The sequence below is a fragment of the Coloeus monedula genome (genome assembly GCF_965178545.1).
Source record: "Coloeus monedula genome assembly, chromosome: 13".
Taxonomy (NCBI): Eukaryota; Metazoa; Chordata; class Aves; order Passeriformes; family Corvidae; genus Coloeus; species Coloeus monedula.
Window position 1 is genome coordinate 15,561,063 of NC_138793.1, and position 25,703 is coordinate 15,586,765.

General features: G+C 44.9%; 1 protein-coding gene across 2 annotated transcripts in view; it reads right to left on the reverse strand.

The window, feature by feature from the left end:
• Positions 1-10,731, reverse strand: part of MAF (MAF bZIP transcription factor) — a 184,047-nt gene extending 173,316 nt beyond the window's left edge. For both annotated transcript variants that reach the window (XM_082290058.1, XM_082290057.1), the window contains exon 1: positions 9,045-10,731. In XM_082290058.1, the coding sequence (XP_082146184.1) occupies positions 9,045-10,132 (1,088 nt within the window). In that variant the 5' untranslated portion in view covers positions 10,133-10,731. The remainder of the gene's footprint in view (positions 1-9,044) is intronic.
• Between the last annotated feature and the right edge of the window lie 14,972 nt (positions 10,732-25,703).

Below are 25,703 nucleotides of genomic sequence, written 5' to 3' on the forward strand. Positions count from 1 at the left end.
CAGACCAGGAACAGGAGGCACCAGCCCTCTTCCACGGAGAAGGTGCATTGCTTCACTTAGCAGCTTTATTTAACTATCAGTTTATTAATAAGGAAAGAGTCAGAGACAGCAAGAGAGAGTGAAGGCAGCCAGAGACACGAAGCAGATTTATTAATTTAAGAAGCCTGATCACTTTCCTTCATTTTATCTGACAGAGTTAGTGTAAGACAGTTATACTTCAATAAGTTCTCTACACTACACTGTGCTATTTTAAAAGGATTTCACAATAAAGGAAGCTGAAAGACTGTGCACAGTCTGGAGACCATATCTGGTGTGACATGAATATAGTATTTTAACCAGATTTAATCTTACAGTATTCCCTCCTCTACAATGACTTTGCAGGAGGAAACCCTACGGAAAGGAAAATCTGTTCATCCCACACCACAGAACACTGAATCGCATTGCAGACTCCAGCAGCCCTTCCTACATATTAAAATGCTTTCATCAGGGAATTTGGAAGCAGTTAAATTGGGGGGAAGGGGTAGGAAAGGAAAAAAAAAAAATTAGGTCTTGTTTGGTTCGATTTTGGGCTCATTTTTATTGTCACTAATGTTTCACTGTCACAGCTCTCAGTGCTTGAGGGACCAGGGGCTGTTTGCAGTGGACACACCTCAGCTTTGGAAGACAATACCAACAAACACTTTGATTCCATCCCCTTCAGCAGTGACATCCCACTGCCAAGGCCTTGGCAAGAACTTTTGTATCAAAATTGGAGAAGCAGGGTTCAGGCTGCAGGAAAGGGAATCTGCCTGCTTTCTTACAGAAGAGGGCTTTAAGCTTAATCATATACACATTCCGAGGTACATCCACATAGACTTGTGAAACAGCTTCGGCAAACGCCATTCCCCGTACTTCAGATTCTTTAAAAGCCATGAAATGTAAATCCTGCCTGCTCCCATTCTTGCTCCCTGCAGAGAACTCAAGGTCTGATCCAAAAAAGTCATTTAAAAAGCTCCCTTTGATTGCAGTCGGGTTTAGATTTGTCTCTGTGTGAGCACAGGTATAAAGGAAAAAGAAAGGAAGGAAGGAAAGGGGGAAAATTCAAGAATTAGGAAAGAGAAAAAAAAGAAAAAATAAGAAAGAAAAAGAACGAGAGAGAGAGAAAGGAAAAGGAAAAAGAAAGAGATAAGAATGAAGAGGAAAAAGGAAAACAAAATGGGAAAGGAAAAGAAAAAAGGGAAGGAAAAGGAAAAAGAAAAGGAAAAGGAAAAGGGAAAAAAGAAATTTGAAGCACTGACCAAACCCGAGGGAAGTGCTCTGTGGACATACCTAGGACCGGGCGGCCCGCGGGAGCCGCCGGGTGACAACCGGAGCTCCGCTCTGGATGCGCGGACAGACGGATCCATAGTTCCGCCCAGACACCCTTTTTGTTGCAGGGATGGGATTTAGAGAAAAACAAACAAGAAACAAACAAACGGCGGATGCGGTCCTCACCTTTCCGCCTTCCCCCGGGCGGCCGGGCCTGCCCCCCGTACCTCGCTGAGGTGGGACCCGCGGCCGGGCGGCCTCTGCAGCCCACGGGGCCGGGGCCGGGGGCTCTGCCCGGGGCCGGGGGCTCTGCCCGGGACCGGGGGCTGTGCCTGGGATCTGGGGCTATGCCCGGGGCAGGGCTGTGCATGGGACAGGGCTGGGCCGGGGGCAGGGCTCTGCCCGGGGGCAGAGCTGTGCAGGCGGCGGGGGCTGTGCCCGGGGCCAGGGGCTGGGGCCGGCTGTGGCCCTGGACGTGGCCGCCCGGCCGGGCCGGGCTCAGGGCAGCCCCCGAGGGGGCCCGGCCGCCCCCCGAGCTACCCCGCCGGCCGCGGCCCCGGTACCGTGAGGGACGAGGAGGGGCTGCATCCCTGCACAGACTGTCCCGGACCGGGGCGTTCTGGAGCTGCTGGAAGCAGGGGTGTGAAAATCCGTGCCAGAACCCTCCCCAGTGCTGCTGCTCCCCCGGCCGAGGCAGATGCCGGGCTGGCGGCAGGGAGCAAAAGGCGTGTGGGCACTTAGCTCTGCCGACACCCTGCTGTCCCCACACCCTGCAGCCTTTCGGGGACACCCAGATTTAGCGCAAACCCAAAGGCCTGTGGGTCAGGGAGAAGCCAGAGCCTTCACTGGAACAGGGCATTGAGGCTCAACGCCTCTGTCCGCAGCCATCGGCATCTCTGCTGCATCAGGACAAGCTAAGGGAACATTGCTCAGGACCGGGGGTCTTCATGAATTAACAATTGAGAGCAGCACCCAGGGACACTCCATCCTCTACCCCCACTGGAAACTTGAGGACACTGCTCGATTTGTCGTTTACTGGGTATTTTTTTTTCTGCACGGTGGAGAAACACCACTTCTAGCAAACTTCTGGTCTCGCTTTGATTTCTTCCATGTAAGATGTCGAATAGAGATGCATTACAAAACAATAACATTTATTAATTAAAAAAAAAAAAGGAAATAATGTCACAAAGTCCACAGGGCTTCAAACTAAGCAAGGAGAGAGGCAGGGCAAGCTCCGTCCTCATCACTCACTGCACCATGATTATAGGCCTGCACACTTTGCTGTGCGTCGGAAGTGACACAGTTTTAAAAGCCAGAATTTGGAGGGAAAAAAGCGGGTACAGCAATAGTGAACAAAAATGATCATTTCAGAGAGTGCTGAAATACAGGCAGCAAGCATTGAGGACACGGCAATGTTGTCACACTGTGCCGGGTCAGCCCGATACGGTGATAGATAGCTCGGGATGGAACTGCCTGTCTGCCAACTACAGCCTCACAGATCCCTGGCCTTTTGCTTTTCACTTGAAAAGTTAAGTCACATCCTGGACTATTTTTGCATTGTGTTGGCTTAGAGCTCACAAATCTAAATGCACTCAGCCCTCAGAGTGACAAATGTTATTCTCGGTCCTCCCCCGCAATTTCAGGCAGTCAAGAATTAGATGCAGCAGAGTGTACAGTATTTTAATCTATTGATTTGTACCTGCTATGCCCAAAAAAATTCATTAGAGGAGCCTTAAAATTATGAAGTGGTTCAGTGCTCAGCTCCCTCCCAAAAAGACAAGTTCTTTCTTGGCCGCTCACCTCTGCCACGTTCTGGGGTGTGCTATATCGTGTTATTCATACCAAGACCTGCACTTAAAACAGACATCTGAAGCATTTGGTTACAGACAGTGTGTGTGTGTGTGTGTACGAGCAGGATTGGTTTTTGTCAGAGCTGAGCAAACAAAATCTATCCCACTCTCCATAGCTACCCCCGGAATGCCCAAGCCTCATGGCAGCCCCTCACAGCAGAGTGATTTGGAAAGAGGGAGGGGGAAAAGTGTATTAAAAAAAATCTTAATTCCTAACATTGAAGTATGTAGGATTTTTTTTTCCTGCATGGAATTTTAAATTCAGCCATATGAACAGGTGTCAGAAACAGTGGGTCCATTTAGCTCCTCTGATGATCGGAGTAATAAATATAGAGGATTTCCTTTCAACAGAGCACATGCTGAAATGACACCAATGTAGTTCTGGCATCTGAGCAGATAATTCTGATATATGCATCATTTCCTCCCTAAATCCAGGAAGCAGCTACACTCTCTATCTGATATTAGTATATTATGTCAAATAGAAATTGGTATTAAAATTATGAATGATTCTAGATCAAGAACTTCCTACACACTACGCAGAGGAAGGGGGAGGAAACAGCTGCAGAAAAGCTTTCAGACGGGGAAAAGAAAAGAAAGACCTGGGAAAGTTCATTTTTTAAACTAAAGATTTGCTGCCATGTTTCGCGTGGGGGGAGTTTTCAAGTGACATTTTGATTCAGCGCTGGCGTTTTTGTTTTAAAAGGGTGAAGAAGACTTTCTAATAAATAGAAGCTCTCCCCGCTCAGTTTGCAAACGTGCACTTCTCGCCGCATGCCTTGGGAGAAATTGTTCAGGAAATAAGTATGCACTGGTGTGACCGGGATATTTCCCTCCCTTCTCCCGTCTTTTTTTTAGGATGCAGTCCAGGATGACATTTCTCAGGCAGGGAAAATGCTGCAGCAAAACCAAAAAATACTCTTGGACTCTGCTCAGCAGAAGCCTGGAGGCTGGGCAGGAGAGGATTGTGTTTCATTTTAGGGGGTGGAAATAAAAAAGGCTTAGGGGCAAGGTGGGCTGGGGAGGGAGGAGGAGGCTAAGCCCCAGTGCACACCATTTCCCAGCCAGCAAAGGGCCGCTGTCTGTGCACGTATCTGCTGTCACATGAAAGTTCTTTGTAATGTAGTTAATAAATGGGAAAGCACTACAGGACTATGGGAAAAATAGGATGTTGTTAGTGATGGGCAGATTAAGACCATGCACACCTTTTGACACCTGAGTGCCTGGCTCAGGCAGCATTCCCCCTGTTTTTTACCTGGGGGAGAACAGTGGGATCCTGCTCTCCTTTGAAATCCCCAGGGATTGCACCTCCGAGTTCAGTGGGAGCAGGATTGAGGCCAGAGTCAAGCAAGGGGTGATTAATGAATGTAGGTTATTCAGAGCAGAGCTGTTCCAATTAGTCTTCAGCAAGCAGTCCTGCGGCAAAGGTGGGCGCTCCCCTGCAATGACTCATACAGAGAACCCCAATAATCACTTTGCTTTAGTGAATATTAAAATGTGTACCTAATTTTTTTCCCCTTCTGTTGGCCAGTTGGCGTGTTTCAGGCTGAAATTCAAGTGCAGTCTAAGGAAGGCTGCGTTGTTTTTTCTTAATTTGCAAAGCAAGATTGTAATTACAATGCCAAACTGGAAGAAAGCTTTTTTCCCCTCTCAGGTTGGGGGTGTGATGGGAATTTTCCCTTTGTCACTCTATTCTAGGAAGTCTATTTCTAGGAAGGTTTTCTCTTATCTCTCAAATCATTCAAATAGGATGTTTGTTATTTTTCCTCTGAGAAAGAAGGTACTTCAGGGAGACGGCAGTGCTCTCCTTGCTCTTCACTACTCAGTCAATTCACAGCACTTTTAAAATCCTATTGCCTACTCCTAACTTTGCCTGCAAGGAAGCCTGAAGCGACAGCGGGGTGTGAGGATGAGGCTGGACCAGAAGTGGTCCTGCTCCGGGCAGCTTGGGGTTCTGTGCTCCCTTGGGGGTTGCAGTACCACTTCAGCGGGGGTTCTGCTGATGACAGGCCTTGTCCCTTCCATTCCTTGCTCTCAGCACAGGCAGCAGCAAGGCTTCTAACAAAGCAAAAACACCTGGGCATTGGTAAAGGCTCAGTCAGGGAAGGGAAGGTGGGAGACAAAATAACAAGCAGCCTTGTCTTTATGAGAGGAGATAATTCCCAGCTTGACCAATAGCAACCAGTTTACCCACAGATTACACATTAACCAGAAAATGGAACTCAAATTAACCAGAATCTGGAGCTTGAACCATTACTCAAACCCTGGTGAAACAGCAGGTCAGATGCCAAAGGGCAGGTTGGTGCCCCAGCACTGGGGAGGGGTGAGACACAGTATCGGCTCCGGAGACCAAGCCACTGCTGTCACCAACAGAGAGGCTGGTGTCCATCCCTGTCAAAGGGACCTCAGCAGGAGCAGAGTGACCTCCAGCACCAGCCACTGCCCACTGACACAGGCTCTCGTGGGTACAGGTGCTGCAGGGGGACTCAGAGATACACCTTGACCTTGCAGCTCAACCCTCGACAGGGGCTGGACCAGCTGGGCAGAGGGATGACAACAGATCCTCTCCCTTCAAGGCCACCAGCACCCGGGATGGATGACATTACTGCTGGGAATAAGTGGCACCAGCAGCAGGGGGGAAAAACACAAAGGAAAAGAAAAAAGTGTTTGGTTTACGAGCCTGGGTCTGGAGATAAACCTCCCATCCTGGAGAGGCTGGAGCATCCTTTGGAGAGGCCTCTGCCACTCACATAAACCGGGCAGATAATCCCATTCAGAGAGCAGGACAGCACTCTGCCAACGGACACTGGAGGCTCTCAGGGAAGGGTGGCTTTAAACGCACTGGGTCGAGGGTTTGAGGAGCCTTTCAAAGTTGAAATGCCCTTTGACATGGAGAACTGCAGTGAAGAAGGGCTCAGAGACCTGAATGTTTTTAGCACATTAACTTTTGGGATTGATTGTTTAGAACAAATAATTCTCAAAAGTTGGAGGAAGTCCTTTGGCTTTTTTTTTTTCTCCACTCCTCAGCTCTCTCTGGACTTTCTAAGGCCTGTAGCAAAAGAAAAAGCAACAAAACAAAACCAAAAAAAACCCCAAAATGTCAAAAAAAAATCCACAGGGTAAACAAAAGAAAAAAGAGGGGTAAAAAAGCAAAGGAAAAAAAAAGTAGGCAGTATGGACCAAAATGGTAAGAAATCTTTTGATCTAGCGTTAAGTGGCTCTGTGACAAGCCAAGCCTGATGCAGTGTCATCTCTTACTAGAGACAGGCATGCTTAGCTGGGATCAGATGATAAGAGGATGTGAAGTCTTCTCTTTCACTTCACTCCATCATTAAACAACCAAAATACAGGGCCATATCGTGTCATCAGGTTTTTAAGCAGACCTCCCCTTTGAGATCTCCTAGAACTTGGTGGGATGATCTGAGTCACTGAAACTGCCCTCACTGAACTACTGAGAAGTCAGAAGCAGCACCTGAGAGCTCACGTTTTTCATCTACCTGAGAGAGAACTTGAGTTCTAGTGGGTGACAATTTTCCATTTTACACGAAGCTACCCTTGTCCTTCTCCCCTCCTGAACATTATCGAGTCCAGCTTTTGGGTCAGCATCGCCCCTTCGGCAGGCAGCACGCTGAAATACTGCACTGGGAGTTATGGAACTTTAAACTACAGACTAAGAAACTGAGTACGGAATCAAAAAAATGCAGTTTATTATTGTAGATTATTCTCTCTTTTGATATAACCATAGAGTTGAAAATGAAAGAAAAGCACATAGGAACATCACACGTGGTTAGTTAGTAACTCAAGATATAAAACAATTTTGCACAGCAAAATATGTAAAAGAAAAAGTAACTGACAAGATTTTTTTATATTTATTGTGGTAAGATTTACTTTCCATTTTTTTTTTAAAAGACAGGATATCAGTCCCTGAAAATAAAATTTACTGATTATTGCCTTTAAAACTGTGGAATTTTTGAAGTTACAGAAAATCCAGTTCTGCACCACAATACAACTGTAAAAAAATCTGCATCATTTTAAAACTGTGCAGTAATGCCATCTTTATAACTGCATAAATTGTATTAGCGTTCTAAACAGGTTCGTAATTTTTTTTGTTGTTTTTGTATTATATGCTTGCAGGTTATATCTTAGTGCAATTCAGTCCCAAATACTTCAATTTTGAAAAAAAAAAACAAAAACAAAAACAACCCATACATTTTTAATGTAAAATACCCCTATAGATATAAACAGGGGTGCCTCCCCCTTTTAATACTTTGGTTTTCAAATACAGTCAGTGGTATAGCAAGGACTACATATACCCAACTTATATTTAAGTTGCAAGCACATGCTGCATAAACTACTTTTTAAAACAGTCCCGTTGCAAATTCTACCCCCCTTTACATCACGACAGTAAACAATTTAGTGCATCAATCTTTAAAAAAAAAATCTACATCTAAACAGACCTAACTCTTTCGAATTTATCTATAACATTCCTTTATCTGTAGCATACATTTTAACTGGGCTAACAGATGACAGAAACTAGAATTAAATTATATACTAGGAACCCAGAGCATTCCACATTTGACAATGACCAAATGCAAAAGAAAAAAAAAATGGGGCAGATCACTTGAAATTAATTTTAGACTGTTTTTAGGCAACAGCATGGTTTCAATGTCCCCCCCAAGTGGGATGTGAATTTTGTTTTTGAACATCTTTCCAAAGTTCCTTCTATGTTTTGTTTTATTTTTTTAATTTTTTTTTGCCACATTAGGTTACCAAAATCCATTCTGGCAGGTTTTTTGAGAGGGAATGCTTCAGTGCATTTAAAAGGAAGTCTGAAGTTTTGAGTAACTCAAAGCAGTTTTAGAGCAGATGCAAACTTTAATGGGAGGAAGAGGAGGAGGAAGATCAAAGGTTGCACTTTTTTGCTTTCAACCCAAAAAAGTGATGAGGCAATAAAACAAAAGGATGAATGCCATGCCATAATAGTCTCCAAAAGTCCATTTCCAAGCAAAAGAAAAAAAAATAATTATACCGTACATGACCAGCATGCAGGGCTTTTTATTAATATAATGTCTCTTTTTCATAGTCTTTCGAAACAGTTATAGTTCATTGTTGCTAAGACAAAATAGCAAGCGTAATGCATGAGATGAGTATGGGATTCTAATGGCAGACTAAAGTCTCACATTTGGCAGATTAAGGCCAAAACTCACATGAACACACCGAAGGTTGATGCAGGCTTGATTTTGGCAGATTGATCTAGGCATATCTCTAGTTTTGCACAACAACGCTAAAAACTGATGGAACTCAGCAAGCTGGAGTCTAAAATTTTCACCTTTTTTTGTATTTTTTTGTTTTGTTTAGTTTTTTTATTTTTTTATTTTATTTTTCTTTTTGCAAAGCTCAAATCTCATATGAAGAACTCAGGATGGCAAAAAAAAAAAAAAATCTGACTTTTTGGACACAGCAAGCTCAAAAGAAAAAACCTCATGAACTTAAAAATATATATATAATGTGGATGGCAGGTTTCAAAGAAGAGCAAGCTTCATATGAAGAACTGAGTTGGTGGCGAGTTGGATCTTTCAAATTAAAAAAAAAATAACACAACAGCAAGCCCCCACAAAAAATAAAAATAATAATAATAATAATAATAATAAACAGAAAGGAAACTCATGTAGAACTTTAGGTTGGCCAACACGGAGCCAGCCCACCTTAAAAAGAAAAAAAAACCAAAAACCAACCCAAAAAACAACTTTGTTTTAAAATTGTTTTGAGTTTTTTGTTGTTTTTTTTTTTTTTTTTTAAAAAAAAAAAGGTAATAGAAGGTGGCAAGCGGGGTTGTGGCTCTAGCAAAGCCCCCAACAACAACTCACACGGAGAACTTTTAGTTAAGGTGGCAAGGCTGTGGGAACTCACATGAAAAACTCTGGAGAGGAAGGGTTGTCGCTGCTGGATCCGTTTTCTCTGAAGCCATTGCTGACCAGCTTCTCGTACTTTTCCTTGTAGGCGTCCCTCTCCCGGACCAGCCTGGAGATCTCCTGCTTTAGGTGCTCCACTTGCTGCAGCAGCTGGTTCTTCTCCGACTCCAGGACGTGCCGCTGCTGGACCCTCTTGAAGCGGCAGGACTGGGCATAGCCCCTGTTTTTGAGGGTCCTCCTCTTCTGCTTCAGCCGGATCACCTCTTCCTTGCTGACGCCCCGCAGCTGCCGGTTCAGCTCCCGCACCGACATGGTCACCAGCTGCTCGTCGGAGAAGCGGTCGTCGAAGTGGAGGCCGCCGCCGCCGCCGCCGCCGCCGCCGTGGTGCGGGTGGTGCAGCCCCCCGGCGCCGCCGCCGCCGCCGCCGCCGCTGCCGGTGCCGGAGCCGGCGGCCGAGGAGGCGGAGGAGGGCGGCGCGCTGCCCGGCGCCGCGGCGTGGGGGTGCCCGCCGCCGCCGCCGCCGCCGCCGCCGCCGCCGTGATGCGGGTGGTGGTGGTGGTGGTGGTAGTGGGGCGCGCCGCCCTGCGCCGCCGCCGCGGCGATCACCGCCGACACCACGGCGGCCGCCGAGCCCATCTCCTCGGCCGGCACGGAGCCGCCGGCGGCCGCGGCCAGCTGCTGCCCTCTAGCATAGCCATCGAAGGCGCCGGGCAGCGGGTGGTGGCTGCTGTTGATCAGCGCCTCCACCGCGTCCTCGGGGCTGAAGCCCAGCGCCTCCGGGTTGAGCTGCTGCGGGTACCCCGTCATCCAGTAGTAGTCTTCCAGGTGGGTCTTCTGGTCGGAGCCGGAGCCGGGGCTGGGCGCCGAGAAGCTGGGGGACGGGGGCACGGAGCTGCAGGGCGTGCTCATCGGGGTGGAGGAGAGCGATCCCCCGGCGATCAGGCGGCCGCACTGGCTGATAATGCGATCGGTCTCCACCGGCTCCTTTTTCACTTCAAACTTCATCAGATCGAAGTCATTAACATATTCCATGGCCAGGGGACTGGTGGGCAGGTCGGAGCTGCTCATCGCCAGCTCTGATGCCATCCTTTTGCTGCCGAGAGTCCTCCAGAAAGGGTGCGCTCCGGGAGCGAGGGGGCTGCTCTGAGTCGCCACCGGGTGAGCCAGCTTGATTTTTGGCGAGCTCCGCTCCGCTCTCCTGCTCTGCCTCCGCTCCGGTCCGCCCCGGCGGCTCCTCTCCCGCTCCGCGTTATCCCTCGCAGAGGCTCCGCTGATGCATCAGAGCGCGGGGCTCTCGCTATTCGCCTTTTGCATAGAGGGTTTTTTTTTTTCCTCCTCTCTCCCTCCCTTCTCTCTCTCTCGCTCTCTTTCGCAGCTCGCGAACCGCAGCTGGAAGTGTTAGCTGGTGTTGTTGCGAGTAAATTTGTTGTTGTTGTTGTTTTGTTTTGTTATTTTTAACACTTCATGGTGCCTTTCCTCTGGGCTCTCTCGTGCAAAGTGCAGAGCGAGGAGAGAGGTTCATCGGGGGAGGGAGCAGGGAAAGAGAGCGAAGGCAAAAAAAAAAAAGAAAAAAAAAAGTCTGTATCGCAACCAAAATAATAATAAGAGTTAAAAAAAAAAAAAAAGGAGAGAGAGAGAGAGAGGGAAAAAAACCTCGGCCTCAAAGCTACAGCAAGAAGATGAAAAATATTTAAAGGTTTGATCCGGCAGGAGAGTTTAAAGCATTGCGGAGTTTTATAGCGCCCGTGACGTCAGGCGGGACACAGGCTCGGGGCCGGGCCAATGGGCGCGCGCCGCCCGGCCTCATTAGCATAAGAGTATAGCGACAGGGAAACTTTGCGGGCTGTCAGTCAGGGCTCAGCTGACTGTCAGCGCCCGCTTAACCCCCTCCTGGCCGCCGGCACCGCGCCCCGGCTCGGCTCGGCTCGGCTCGGCCACCGCCGGCCCGCTCCGCCCGACCGCACCGCACCGTGCGCGCCCGCGGACGAGCGCCCTGCCCCGGGGCGGGCTGCCCCGGAGCTGCCCTGAGCCCGGCCCGGCACCCGGGGGAGCGGGGGAACTCCGTGCGGCCGCGACCAGGGAGGGGGAGCGGCGGTACCGCGGGGGGACCCGGCAGCGCCCGGGTGGGAGCGGGCAGCGCGGAGGCAGCGCGGGGCTCCGCCGTGCCCGGCGCGGGTACCTGCGGGCGGGCGGGCGGGCGGCCCTTCCCCCGTGCCGGCCGCGGGTCATCGCTCCGCTCCCCCGCAGCGCCCCGGTCACTTATTGATTATTTTGTTACGGGGACGGGGCATCGATCCCTCCATCCCCCACTCCCGCCCGGAGGTGCGAGAGCCCCGCAAGTTTGCAAACCCCGCTCTCCCCCCACCCTCCCCTGTCGCCGCACTCGGCGTGTCGGCCAGGACTAATTAATTTAATACATTTAGAACTAATTGTATTTACTTTCGCGTCCCCCCCAGCCCCCCTTCACCTCCGGGAGGGGGCTGGGGCCGGTCCGGGGGCCGAGGAGCGGCGGCGGCTGGAGCGGAGCGGCGGAGCGGCTCGGTTCGAACCTCGACAGCGCCATCTCTCGTCCACAGGTCAGTGCCGAGCCACGGGACGGGATGGGACAGGACGGGACAGGACAGGACGGGCCCCCGCGTCGTGTCCCGCCCGCCCCCGCAGCCCCCGCGGTCTCGCCCGGCCCCGGCTGCACCCGCCGCGGGCCGGGGAGATCCGCAGCCTTCGGGGCTGCCAGGCTCGATTTTCCGACCGGGCTTTATGGGAATATCGATAGAATTAAAGTTACTTGTAATTCCGTGATAAATGAGATGTCTCTAGTAAGTAAGATTAAGTGCAGCGCTATAAAGTTGTTTATCTGAAAAGTAATTCTCAGAAACCTGACTTCTGACACTTGGTCATATATTAAACCTGCTTCTTGAACATTGTACTTCAAATCCTCCCTTCTCCCCTAGCCCCGTCCCTTCCCCCCCGGAGCTCGCTATTTATAACCCTGCTCAGGGTATCATTCTGTAGGTGCGGGCAAGGCTCTGGGTGATTTTTCACCGACTGTGAAAGTCATCATTTGCAATAGCCAAAGAATCTTTGCTTAGGAAATAGCACTTGGCGAGTGGGTTTACGAATGGATAACATCTTCTGACTATGCCATTATCAGCGTGAGTGCCAGTACTAACATCTGAAATTCATACAGCATGTACTGTTCCTGGCAGCTGAAAGGGGTAGGGCATACTGTGAGTTTAGGAAGATAACTACATCTAGAAAGGATCATAGTGACAATTCTGTAAAGACAAAAATTGCTACCAACATTTCTAACAAAATTAAAATACAGTTCTGCACCGTCCCGCAGCACACCCGCACACACAGAGCCGTGCACATCTGCAGCTTTATCTTACAGATTGTGATCCATGATGAAGTTAATGCAAGTTAACTGCTTGGGCTGACTTTCCTATTTCTTCACTTTGTTGGAATCAACAAAACTTCCAGGCTCACAGCATAAATCCCGCCAGGATAGGCCAATTCCCTGTATTATTTTTTTTTCTTCTGAGCAAGATGAATGTGGCACTATATATCCCTTAACGTGCTTACCTACGAGAGACATAAAGTGGGTGCTAACATTTTTAAATGAAAAGGTTATTGCGTTTCAAAATGTACAGTTGTAGTATTTCCCTAGCCTGTGTGGTAGATGGCTATGGAAATGTGGCTCCAGCCCCATAAAATAGTTTGTTTGGATGTGAAGATTCAAAGTGCTACATTTGCAAACGAGTAAATTTCCTGAGTAAACTCTGAACTCTAGACAAAGAGTATGAAATTGTGTGAGCTAATGGGGACCATCTCTTAATTGATACCAATGTAAGCAAGTACTGCAAATTAATTGAAGCTCTGACCTACCAGAACAGGGAGTAATATTATTAGTTGTACAGTATTGTTCTTGTGTGATTGTTACACAGAACTACTGCACCAAAATGTCTCTACTGTTCAGTGCAGCAGAGAAAAAAAGATTATTAGCAATTTTTGGATAACCTTCAGAATCAACATTCTCCTCCCTACAGTATATAATTCTCGTTTTAGTAGTATTTTTCTTTATTATTTGGCTATTCACAATGGGTGTCTAAACATTTACAGTCCTCTATTAACAGTGTTTCTTCCATAACAATCACACACTTTCATTTCAATTAGAGCTATTCAGTCTCCAGTTTTTCCACAATTATCGCAGGCCAATTCCCTCAGACTGCTCCCTTTTCTCAGCAATGTTTGTAACAATCCTGCCCCGAGCCAGGCAGAGGGAAAACTCCCCTGTCCCCCTCACAGCCGCTTGCTCCGGTTTGTTTTTAAGCATCTCCGCTTGACGATGTACCCGTGGAGCCCTGCTCGCTCCCAGTGCACTGCTGACCTGGTTCATGAACCTCCAAACTAATGTATATTTATTGTGGGAGAGTTTTCTGACAGACTGTGCAGGGGGACGTGAAACATTAACTCCAAAGCCTCTGGGGTCGGCCTGCATGGAGCACGCCAGCAGCAGAGGCAGAACTTGCACCGCTGGAACATGTGTGCCTGTCCCACACACCACATCCAGCAGGAGTGAACGTGCAGCTTTCGTGTTATATGGACTCAGAGAGTAATTTGTTATAACTTAAACACATATCAAGACCAACACATTAAGTACAGTTACTGCTCCTTTTGTTTATCTAGTGTCTTATTTTATGGTGCAGAACTAAACAGTGTCCGCTGAATTTAAGTATGAAACCAGCCAAACTGATTTCAGAAAGACTTCTTCGGAGTAACAGAGTGATAAGGCATAAACTGCTCCTAGGTGCAGTGCTAGATAAATCCTTTTAACAGTCTTCAGATCAGTTAACAGGGTAAGTAAATCACATATCACTGTTAGCAGATTTATGGGAGAGAATTAATAGAATCAGACGAGATAATCTGGTAGGGATAAAATTGCTGAGGAAACAGTCCTGCCTTATATTGGAGGGTATGAAACAACAGTCTGATTACTGGGAGTCGTTATGGATTGCTGAATTATGAGCTAAATCATCATAAGAGTAATTCAGTATTTATTAATTCTTTTCTCTTTAAACAACTCACAGACGCAAATAAAAGCCTCTCTCTCTTTGAAGACACATTCTTTATATATTTTTATTGGATGTAATTTACTATTTGCATTACCTGTATTTACTTCATAATTGAACATTTTGCATTCAAATTTATGTAATGCATTATGCTTGAGAATATATTTCTCCCTTATTAGCATAAATAGTCACTTACCTCATGAATTACTAACAAAGTTTATCTGAAAATATAAGTATATTTTTTATTAAGTGGAACACAAACATATGTACAATAAATTCTGATTTGCCAGTAGTTGTTACAGAAACCCAGAACAACCCTGTATCAGAGAAGAGAGAAAAGAAGGAGCAGTGAAGAAGCAGAACCAATTACCGTGTGTGTATATGTGACAATAATTTCTTCTGTCAATGTTTTGTTTATTTTTAATAAAGGATGAGTGACTCAAAGGTTTTCTTTAGAAGGAGCAGATGAAAAAGGATCTCCAGGATGAATTTCTTCTCCCTCTTCTCCCCCAATATTTTCCATTAGACTTGGCTCCCTGGTGCTGTGCCACTGCAGCCTTTGCTCCGGCAGAGCTCCTGCTGTCCCACTGCATGCCAGGAATGAATGCTGCTCTACATTCACTTTTTCATACATTTCACTTTTCCCCCCTAATCTTGTTTTTATGCTTGGGTTTACATCCAAATAATCAATATAATTTAGGCCCATTCTGCAGTATTAACACAACTTTGCTTATTCAGAGAAAACCCCAATCCTATTGACTTCAAAAACGGTGGGATTGAATCCTTGATCCCATTGAAACCAATGACAAAACTTGTATTGATTTCAGCAGAAGCAGGATCAGGTCCTTGATGTTAGCAGTTTGTTTATGTCAGAGGGCTGATCCTACAAGAAATGAAAGACAGCAGCAGATCTGCTGGCAGGAAATCAGATCTGCTCCCCAAAATCCAAAGGCAGAATTCCCAGCTAAGCTGTGGTGGATCTCCTTTACGCTGAGGTTTTAGCACTGGGATACAGTGTGGTGGGATGCCTGTATAATTTTGTCTGGACACAGAAAGCTGGTCCTCCTGGGAGCATTCAAATGAGCACATCTATAAATGTAGCACAGCAAAATGAGCTACTTTTGCCACTCTCGCTTTTCCCAAGCCCGGCACAATCCATTTCTGTGACGACAGTTTTCTGCCCCGTACGCATCCAATACTGCTCTTTTATTTTAAGGCTGAGAAAATCTTCCCTTTAAACTCACGCTGAGCATCAAATTGGACTCCACTTGCAGCTGAACATCTTGGCTGTCTCTTCCTTTCCTCCATCAGCTCCAGTATATTTTATGTAGAATTCTCCCTGTTAATGGAACTTGCTTCTCCTCACTCTCCACTTTCCAGTTTTGTATTAGCATTACTGAATCCACCAGACTTGCTGCATTTCAAAGCTGCAGAAGGAGAGAAAATAAAAAAAATATTTATTTCCCCATACAGTCCCCTATTTGGCCGTTCTGCCCAGATCATGAACACACAACCTCTATTCATTTGTCTGTAAAGTTTCTGACACTAAATTAGAAAAAAAAGTAGCTTGAAAAGACAGGCTTAAACACACAATTTGGTTGCTTTTGTGTCACGTCCAAGAGGGCTTGTGTTTTAGCTCGAGGATTTGTGAGATTTTAGCAGCTGCTTTGATTTTATTCCCCTGGAAGTGCCCGATAGTCACAGATGATGCAGCATCGGTGCTACACCTGAGTGCATGAGTTTGCTCTGTCTACTCTGAGTCCAAATTAAGTGATGGCTTTTTAGCAATAAGGATATTTTCATTGCTCACTTATAACATTCATAAAATGACAGAAATATTCCAAATAACTTTGTATGATCCAGAAGCAATTTCTCTCTCTGAAGGGAAGAGAGCACAGAGGTGTGACTGGAAAGCTGCAAGTTACACTGAGACGTGGCTAAAGGTTGGTGTCACCAGATTTGCACTGTGCTTGTTCCATGATGCATGTCCTACTTTACTAATTTTCATGAACAGCTTTCACCTAAATGTAAAAATCAATGAAGACATTTGGATGCTAAAAAAAAATCTATTCATTTAAAAGAAATAAAGACTTAAATTGCAATAAAGATTTTTATAAAGCTTTATGGTGGAATTTATCATTTATAACCTGGGTGATCATGTTCAGCTATACAGTATGGTGTTTTCTCTGAAATTAGCCAAAGTGGGTAAATGGAGAACCTGGTAAAAGCTCCTGCACAAATTAAACTGAAAACTCTACAGAAGCAGAAAACTAGCATTAGTTAAGGGGAGAGAATAAAGCGATTACATTAATGTTATATATCTGAGCTGTCCTGATAATGTCCTGCAATATGCATACTGCATTTGTATCTATTTTAGCTCAGAAAAATTATTACTGCTTTTTTCCCTTCTGCTCTGCATTAAGCTTTTTCAACAGTAAGAACGGTTGCAGTGGCAGCATGAAAAAATAAGTGAATTTTATATGCTATCTCTTTCTTAGTCAGCCGTCAGTAAATGGCGAGGAGGGCATGATTCTGACATGATGTTTTGACGTGTAACTGTGAAGGTTGAGATGGTCTTTATTAAAAGTTGCGAACTTCAGTAAATTTTAAACAAATCCATGATTTAATGTCTTGAAGTGCGAAATGGCACAAACTCATTAATTTTTGGTGATAAACTGTGCTGCATGCGATGGGCTGAGCGCCATGCTCTGGACTTACTCCCTGTAAACAGTAAAATACGATAACTGCTTAAAGTAACTGATGGGGTCTTTAGCAACAAAAGGTTCTTGGCTTACATGACCTAAAAAGGTTCATTATAACAGAGGAGGGCTGGCGTCGAGCCCCGCGGCTCTGGCAGCTCCGTGCGGGGAGGGTCACCCGGCGCGGGGAGGGAGGGGTAGAGCGAAGCCAATTCCAAGCGGCAGCTTCTCCCTGCTGTGCGCTGGGATGGCGCTGATAGAAAAGGCTCCGGGAGGGGCAAGGGGACAGGGATCAGGCCAGAAAAACCTCGCATGGCTGCAATAAGAAGAGACACTTCGACAGAGATGGAGGGCTGATGGCTGCGACACAGACGGGGAGGGAGCTCCGAGCCCTGCACCCCCGGGCGCGGCTTCTGTCTGTCTGTCCATCTCTGGGTGTGCCTGCCCACACGGCAAAGGTGCCCCAGACACGAGGAAAGCTGTCGAATGGAAGGTGGTTGTGAGCACAGCGAGTTATAAATCCAAACCCCGGATGAGCTGTATGTATATAAGAGCACCTAAGGATCTCACGTTACCTCCAAGGCTTAATTATCTGACTGAATCTGGCCTAACCTGCTTATCTTCTGAGCATTGCTCACGGGGCTCTGGCAGGAGGAGGTGTCGGTGAATACAGGACAGCTTTGGAGCCAACACCTTTGCCAGTTGAACTGGCAGGAATTGAGGCTTAATCATGGGGAGGGGGGTGAGAGGGGGGGTTTTCCTCCTTCCCAGTCTGTTTCTCCTTAACGGATCCAGCTGACTCCAACTCCTGCCCTCTCCATCCAAGCTGAGCCAGCTCCCCTCCCAGCCATTCTCCTCCAAATTCAATAGCCCAGCTCCACCTATGGTTAAAGACACCAGACAGGAGCTTGGCTGCTGGAACTGTCTTGACTATGGAGATACAGCAGCATCTGTCAGAAAATCTATGTGAAAACAGTACCAGTGCCAGCAAATGGAAACTGTAGCTTTCTAATCAGCTACATTTGATTTGGTTTTATATATTTAACTTTTTTTTTTTTCTCCCATGATTGGCAAATGTGTTATTCTTCCACTGAAATGAAAACAACCTGCAATTTGCTGGATTGCTTTACAGAGTCTCGGTGCAAAGAAGTGTATGTCATTATGACATCTGATATCTTTCAGCGCCATTAATTGTCTTCAAGAGAGGGATGGAAAGCCTTATACCCCATTTTTTTTCCTCCTACTCCATCAGAATTGGTTCACTGTTACAGGACTGCTGGGCAGACCCGGTTCAGATCCGGAGTCTGGGTCATTCGGAAACTCTAATCCTTAACTAAAAGGAAATGATAAAAATAACCATGAAATTAATTTTCACACCTGCAGTTGGAATTAATAATGGCATCCAGAGTGACATCCTATTTCAGCTCCTTTGAGGTGACTAACAGTCTTGGTCATTAATATAATCCCAACCACCAGAGGAATTCACTGTCTGAGAGATCTACCATGAAAAACAAATGATCCCCAGAGCTATGCCTGCACAATGGAAACTGGCTTTAGTCATGTATTAGTCATTTTATCACAAGATTGTATTTTTGCACTGGGAAGTTTGTGCTCTGATATTAAAAGACAACAGAACGGAACAACAGCATTTGACTTGGTAATTTCACACAGAGTTTGATTATGTTTGAGCTTCCTTGCTTTAGAAGGATGTGTGTAAATGACTAAGAGCAATAAATGAAGTCTTCTAAGTGTGAGGCTTTCTCATGTAAAGTTCACATGCATTTATTACTGTCTGTGCTTAGCATCCATCCTGCATATATCTGTGGGTGATGCTTGTACTTCATCTTGATAAGGGAGTGGTCTATTGCTAAAATGCTGCTTGAATTTTACCCTGATTCTGCTTTTCTCCCTTAATTGCAAGGGATGAAATGTGTCAAGTGTCTGCTTCACTAGGCTGGGAATCACGGTACTGCCTCTGCAATTTCCCAGCCTTCAAAGATGACATGCAGCTAGCAAACTATAAAGCTAAGTGACTGCTCGGTGGCTCTGAGCTGCCTTCAAAAGGCATTTGCTTCTAGCAGTGGAGCAGCATTAGGACTTCAAGCAGGGCACAGAATAGGTGTGCACTCGAATCCTTTAGCAGAACCATCTTTCAGAAGGACTTTCTCTAATTATGTTTGTTTAATCCTGCCCTAATGGCCACACGTGATATGCTCTGAGTGTCTGAAATGTTTCAGCTTTATTCTCCTCTGCTCTCAAGACCAGCTTGGCTTGTGGAAAGCAAAAAACTGTTCCCTGTGCCCCAGGAACCATCTGCTCAGGGTGTGAGCACATTTCTACAACTACCTATATTTGTAACACAAAGAAGGTGGTCTCTTTCCACTTCTAAATGTAAAGTCTGATATGTTTTTTTTAACGCAGTACACACCTATCACTCAGCACTGCCTGTATTGTTCTAGGAGACAGTAATAATCTTGTGGTGCTGCTGAAGAGGTCTTCCTGTACCTGAAGTTGTTTAGTTGCATATTTATTGTGTCATACAAAGGGGCTTAAAGTTCTTTAGCAGTGGTGCAGCACAAGAATTAGAGAGAGAGTTGGAGATACAGGCTTGTCTCCCTGTAATTTGTACAGACATTTCAGCCACAGCTTTTTCCTCTCCATTTGGAGCAGTTACTAGGATCAGTTACTGTGAATGTAGCTTATGTTATTCCCTGTGGAGTAGGAGACAGGTAGGGCAGTTTCTCTCTTTATTCTTTCTGTCCTCTCTACAGATTCGCACCTTTTATAGCTGTTAAGGTAACTACCAAACTACTTAGAGACTGGCCTCGTGCAGTGGCAGGCTAGCACTTTCTGGTGTTAGTTTAGCCCCAGCAGGTTTAGATTCCATCCCCTGCAGTCTCTTCTAACAGGGATTCATTTTTTTATCTGCCTGAAATTCAAGGTTCAGCCTAAAGATGATTCCAGCAGCACCTGGCAAAGTTATTTTGCAAGATATGATCCAAAATCAAGCTCTAGGAGCCACTAATAAAAGAGTTGATATACCATAAGATTTCTGTAGTTTTCTAGATGACTCAAATAGCCTTCCATTAGTAAATCTAGCCTTGCAAATTTAAAGGAAAGATATGCATCGTGCCACATTATTCTGGAAGTACAGCTGGGAATGAAAGGCTGGCCGTGGCTGGGTGGGGACTGTCTCAGAAGAATCGGGATACCCACACCTTCATATCATCAAAATTAAACAGGTCAGTACAAAAAGGGGCACTTCACTCCACAAAGGTCATGTAGTGCCTTGTGTTGCATGGGGCAAGCTACCACATGTGAACCCTGATGCCTGGTCACTCTGCTGCTCCATAGCATTCCTGGTATTAGAAAAAATTTGCACCACCATATCAACCCACTCCAGCAGTTGCCAGCTGCACAGATTAATTTTTAACCTCCTTTTCATTTTCCAGGGCTAAGGCAGATGAGTAAACACTTCACGCCAAGCCTCAGCTGGGCAAACTGTTGTTAGCTCAGTGGAGGTGACAGTTCCCGAGTGTTCGTCCTTTCATTCCCAAACCCCTTTACTTGATTTTTCTGTTTTCATAGAAGTTTCATTCTGCCTGCTGGCCAGACACCAGCAGGAATTCCTCTGATGCCTGTTCACAGCAAAGGTGCTGCAAAGCTGCAGTTATATGAGCAGAGGAGGGCTGCTACAGGATTTCCTCATGGAAAGAAAAAAACTGTTCAGTTTTAGGCTTCTGGTGGCTTCTCTGAAAGATAACTAAACTTTGCATACATCGCTATCTGGAACTTGATCTTGGGGTCAGAAGTACAAGCATGCAAAATCTGCCTAAGCGAGAATGACACGTAACCCCCCTCGTTATCTTCCCTATCACTTGCTTTAACAATACCCATGTTTGGAGAGGGTCACCCTCCTTTATTTTGGACTGGAACAGCAGCTGGCAGGAGTGGAAGCAGGGCTTCCTTATCTTCATAATTTGAAGCATAAAAATGGGCTTAAATGTCCTGGATATTAGTCCTGAAAACAAAGGCAGGGCACCTGAAAGCCATGAGCCCCGACATTGCCACCCAGACTGAAAGTCTGATGAATAGAATGTAGTAGAAAACTATCTTTCATTGCTTAGCAGGTGACTCTTTATTGATGCTGCATAAGAATTTTGCCTCATCTGAGACTGGATAAAAGCAGAGGAAGTTTTTCAATGTTTGGCCCTTCATTTGGGAATTTCAGCTAATAACACTCTGTCCTTCCTTTGTTTCACAAGTCCCCTAACTAATATACTGGGAGGTGTGAAAGTATTGCCATGACTTGTAGCCAGAGCTTCAAAGTGCAAATCCAAACTTCTTTAGAGGCTTGGAGCGGTTGGGGCAAGGGCAAAATTACAAAAATGAAGATGACATGTGTGAGACTTGCTCTGAAGAGGGAATACCCATAGCATGGTAATGCTCTTCAGCATCACCAGCCAGGTAGTTGTAAACAGATACAAGAAAGGTGCTTCGTACATCAGACTTTCTGGTTAGGAGCAATTTTCATCACCATGTGTCCAAATTAGTAAGATATGAAAAAAATATATGGTGTCCTGGAGAGGTGAAGCTATCGGTCTCACTGGAAAACCCAGCAGAAAGCTCAGGGATGGGACATCAGTTAGGGGAGCAGGACAAAACTGAGAGGAAATGAGTGGCACCTGGTACATAATTTTATCTCATTTTAAGTGTTCTTTCCTCACAGTTCATACTGACAATTAACTATGTATTTCTGGAAAACATAAGAGCAGGTGAGGAGGAAAAAGTTGTCATCTGCTTCCCTTTGGCTGTCAACTCTACCTAAAGCATGTGTTACAGAGGTTTAATGAAACTTCATTTGGACAGAACACAGACTGTCCCAAGTACAGCACTCATGAGTGTCCAGTCATGTGCAATTCAAGGACTTTGTGGTAAACACCACCTCTGTAATGTAAAATAATTAAAGTCATTCTCACCACAGCTGAGCCTGGCTCATTTGTGAACAGGGTGCAGTAAATGTTGTATCAAGCCTGTGATGATCTGACTGTTTTAGGAATAAACCTTTCAAAGAAGAGAAGACATTGATAAAAAATTGAGGTGCCACAGAAAAGGCCAGATGTTCAACTTTTAGGTCTTTAAAGGGCATGCAAATTTTTTCTCATGACTGAATGTGCATATTACCCATTGATGTGATCACTTATGCATCCAGCTCATCATCTGAATAGGCAAATATCATATCTTCTGCAGCAACCATACTCAGAATTTAATGCAAAATTCATTCTTTTTGAAAATCAGTCTCCTAGAACACAATGGTAAATCATGCACGATGAAGTGATATGAAGAGAAATGCTGCACCCTTCTTCTGAGGTCTTTATTTCTTTTCTCTAGAAAAATGTCTCCACCTTGATGCTGAAAGCCACAATTATTATTTCTTCATAGTCACACTGTGTCGCTGCTCAGTGGCTCACATCATTGATTGGACTCCATTATGCTAAATTCTAGAATGCCCAAAGAGCTAAATATAAAGCAGGAGACAACAGATTCAAAAATAGATGTGGACCACAAGGTAACCATGAGCCACAGTTACCATGAGCCTGCAGTAGATTTGTCTTCCCAGGAGCAGTGAAGCAAAGCTGGGGTGACTGAGTACGTGACAAAAGAGAACAAAGGACGAAGGGTTAGTGGTGGTTCTCGCATCACTGAGTTACCACACTGAAAGAATTACCCTGCATCATGATAGATGACACAACAGCTTTCATGCAACCCATGATTGAATGATAACCAGAAATGAGGGTTCTGATCACAAATGATGAACTCCCTTGTATTTTCTTTTTTTTTTCTTCACAGAGGTAAGATTAGTCTCCCAGGAAGAGCCAGTTCTCAGCTCTGCCATGGCGTTTTGCCTTGACTTCTGTTTCCTGGCAGGTCCAATCATTACGGGGTTCTTTGCTCATTTCCTTTCCAACCACATGATTTTTTTATCATGTTTGAACAAATAGAGCAAATTGAATTACAGATGATACGTAATATCGTGTAATATAATATAATAATATACATGAAATGTACTTTGCATTTGCATATCAGCTTGTTAGCAGCAGTACTGACCTTAACAATGATTGCTTAGAATCCCATCTCCAGGCACCAGAATACTTGAGTCTCTTTGGTATGGAAAGATGCTTTCCATTCATATTATGACCCACTGTATTTAGCTGCTCTCTCATATACCACGACAGATGTATGTAATAAAAGATATGTAGGAAAGCAAACCTGCCATCATTATCTGTCTCTAAAATGAATGCTTACTCAAGAAGACAAAACACTCTTCCCCTTGCTAGGAAAACCTTAGCTGTGCTATGTACACAAATAACATGCCCGTAGTTTTGGTGCCATAAAGCATAAATCACGATTTAGCCCTCTGCAAAAAGCCTCTCTGCACTGAGCTGCTGTGCCACAGTGCCCGAGGTCCACCTTCCTGGGAGGAGATGGGCAGAGCTGGAGGAGGTGGTGAGGAGAACCGCGGTGCTCCTGGCACTGATCTCTGCCCCTGCCACCACACATCATTTCTGCAAGCACCCAACTAGGAGCAAACTGGGAGCAAATCTGAATGTGTTTTTTCAGGTGATGTCAATGCAATGCTTGCTTTTCTCCTCTTTAAAGGGTTATAGGAATTCTGGATCTGTGTCAGGACTGTGATCCCCTGTGCAGGATGGAAAAGGATTTTTAATGAAAACAAGCTTCAGTTGTGAATATTTTAATATGGTGCCGAAGTGGTAACAGGATGATAAAGTTTTGATAGACCTGGTATTGGCTTTTATTTTTTTAAGGGGGAACTCCTCTCTCCCTAACAGAAAAAGCATTTTTAATGCCAACATCAATATAAAGTGCTGCTGGGACTTTTATATCTTTTCAATATCAGGCCTATGTTCAAGGAGCAAAAATAAATGCAGTGTTCACAACCATTTGATATTATAGCTGAATAGCTTTCAAAAAGCTCTTACCATATTTTTATGCACAAAGTATGATTTGGAGGTTGGGGATGGAAAATGAGGGAACTGGAGGGGAGGGGAGTCTTTTTGTTAATTTATAGATGCTAGCTGAAATGTTTAAGACCAATCTTGCCTGGGTCACAAAATGTAGTGGAGATTGGTTTATTTTGCAAATAGAAGAATTTCTTCTTCTTCTTCTTCTTTCCATCTTTTTTTTTTTTCTGTCAGCATCAATAAATTTGTTTGATGCACTTTAAATGTTTAATTAAAACATTATGTTAGCACATTTACTGTAAGTGATAAAAACACTTTGGAGGTGGTCTTAAAGCAATTGGTGGCTCTGAAATTGCTAGACATGCACTAGTAAATCAGATACAAAGTCCATAAATTGGAACGATTCTCTTCCAGGCCTGTGCCATTTCACAGATATTAAAGCTGCTTAATTTAATTCCTCAGTAATGTGGAATGTGTACAGCAGCTGATGTCACTTCTTCAGACTGATTGTTTAAGGTCATATAAACTCAGGCCTACAGAGCACAGGATAGAAATTCCCTCTTATATTAATACTGTTTATAATTCAGTTCTCCTTCAATCCCTTAATCAGAAAAGAAATGTTTATTGTGCGATATTGCTATAAAATAAGAAGGAATTGTAATGAGTACTTGAAAAAGTAGAAAAAATATTCACTAAATCACAGCTACTGGTACCAAATGTCTCTTCTTTTTAAGCAGGCTTGTACAACTTAAAAGAAAAACTTGTTTTTAATGCAAAGTAGTCACTTTTATATATGGAATTCAACTCTATTTTGTAAAGTACAAAGTACAAAGGAGAAGTAAAAGCTACTGTAAACTATTCCTCGCAAATTACTTTGTTCCCCAGCAAGTAGCACTGCCCCATATTTACTTGATGAAATCTATAATCAGCTGAAGTCAATGGGTGTTTTGCTGCTTTCTCCCATTAGAAGGGCTCATGCTTTTAGGAATTGCATAGGTAGCATCTTTAGCAATATGCAAGGGATAGCATCTGCTGCTCCACTGCTGTTTTAATACCTGCATTCAAAACACAATAGTAATAAAAGCTTCGGAACAAATTATTACGATTGGCTTCTTTGCCTATGTTGGAAATCTTCACTGAATCAAATTAAAACAGAATATAAATATCACAATTAGATTTCACCAAGATGAGCAAAGAATGAATCTTCCGTCTTCAACTAAGAAAGTAGATTTTCTTGAGAAATCTGTGAGTCAGCATTTCTTGCAAGATGAACCTTTTTCCCCTTCCCCCAACAATGTCAATAGCTGAGAAGTCAATGATTTCCAAGGATGTCACGGATAACTTGCAATAGGAAAGGTAAAAGTTCACTCATTTTGATGTGTACATAACCTATTTCAGTCGTCTTTAACAATATGTAACATGAAATTCTTAGCATGGAAAACTTGACTAGATGTCATGTCCCCTACTCATAAAAACAGAGCCGTGTGACAAGTTTATCCCAGGATGCAGGAGAAAAATTAGCTCCATTAGAGGCTTGACTCTGGAGCAGCAGGAGCTCCTCATGAATTGCTCTGCTGCAGGAGCCACTGGGTAGATGGTTTCTTGACGTGAAGATTTCCAGGGCTGTGAATATTTTATTTTTTATTCTCTGCAGTGTCTTGTACCACTGAGTCCTGACTCATGGCTGAGATCAATGCCATGCCAGGGATAAAGCAGCAGAGTACAACACATGCTGGTGTCGGTGATGTCAGAGGAGTGTGTTGGTGAAAATGATACTGTTGTCTTCAGTGTGTTTTTAATTCATATTTGCTCTCTTTCCTGATGAAACCACGTTTTTACCACCAGCATGAGGTAGAATGGATTTTTATCTCTCATGCATCAACTGAGTTATCAGCACGTTCTAATT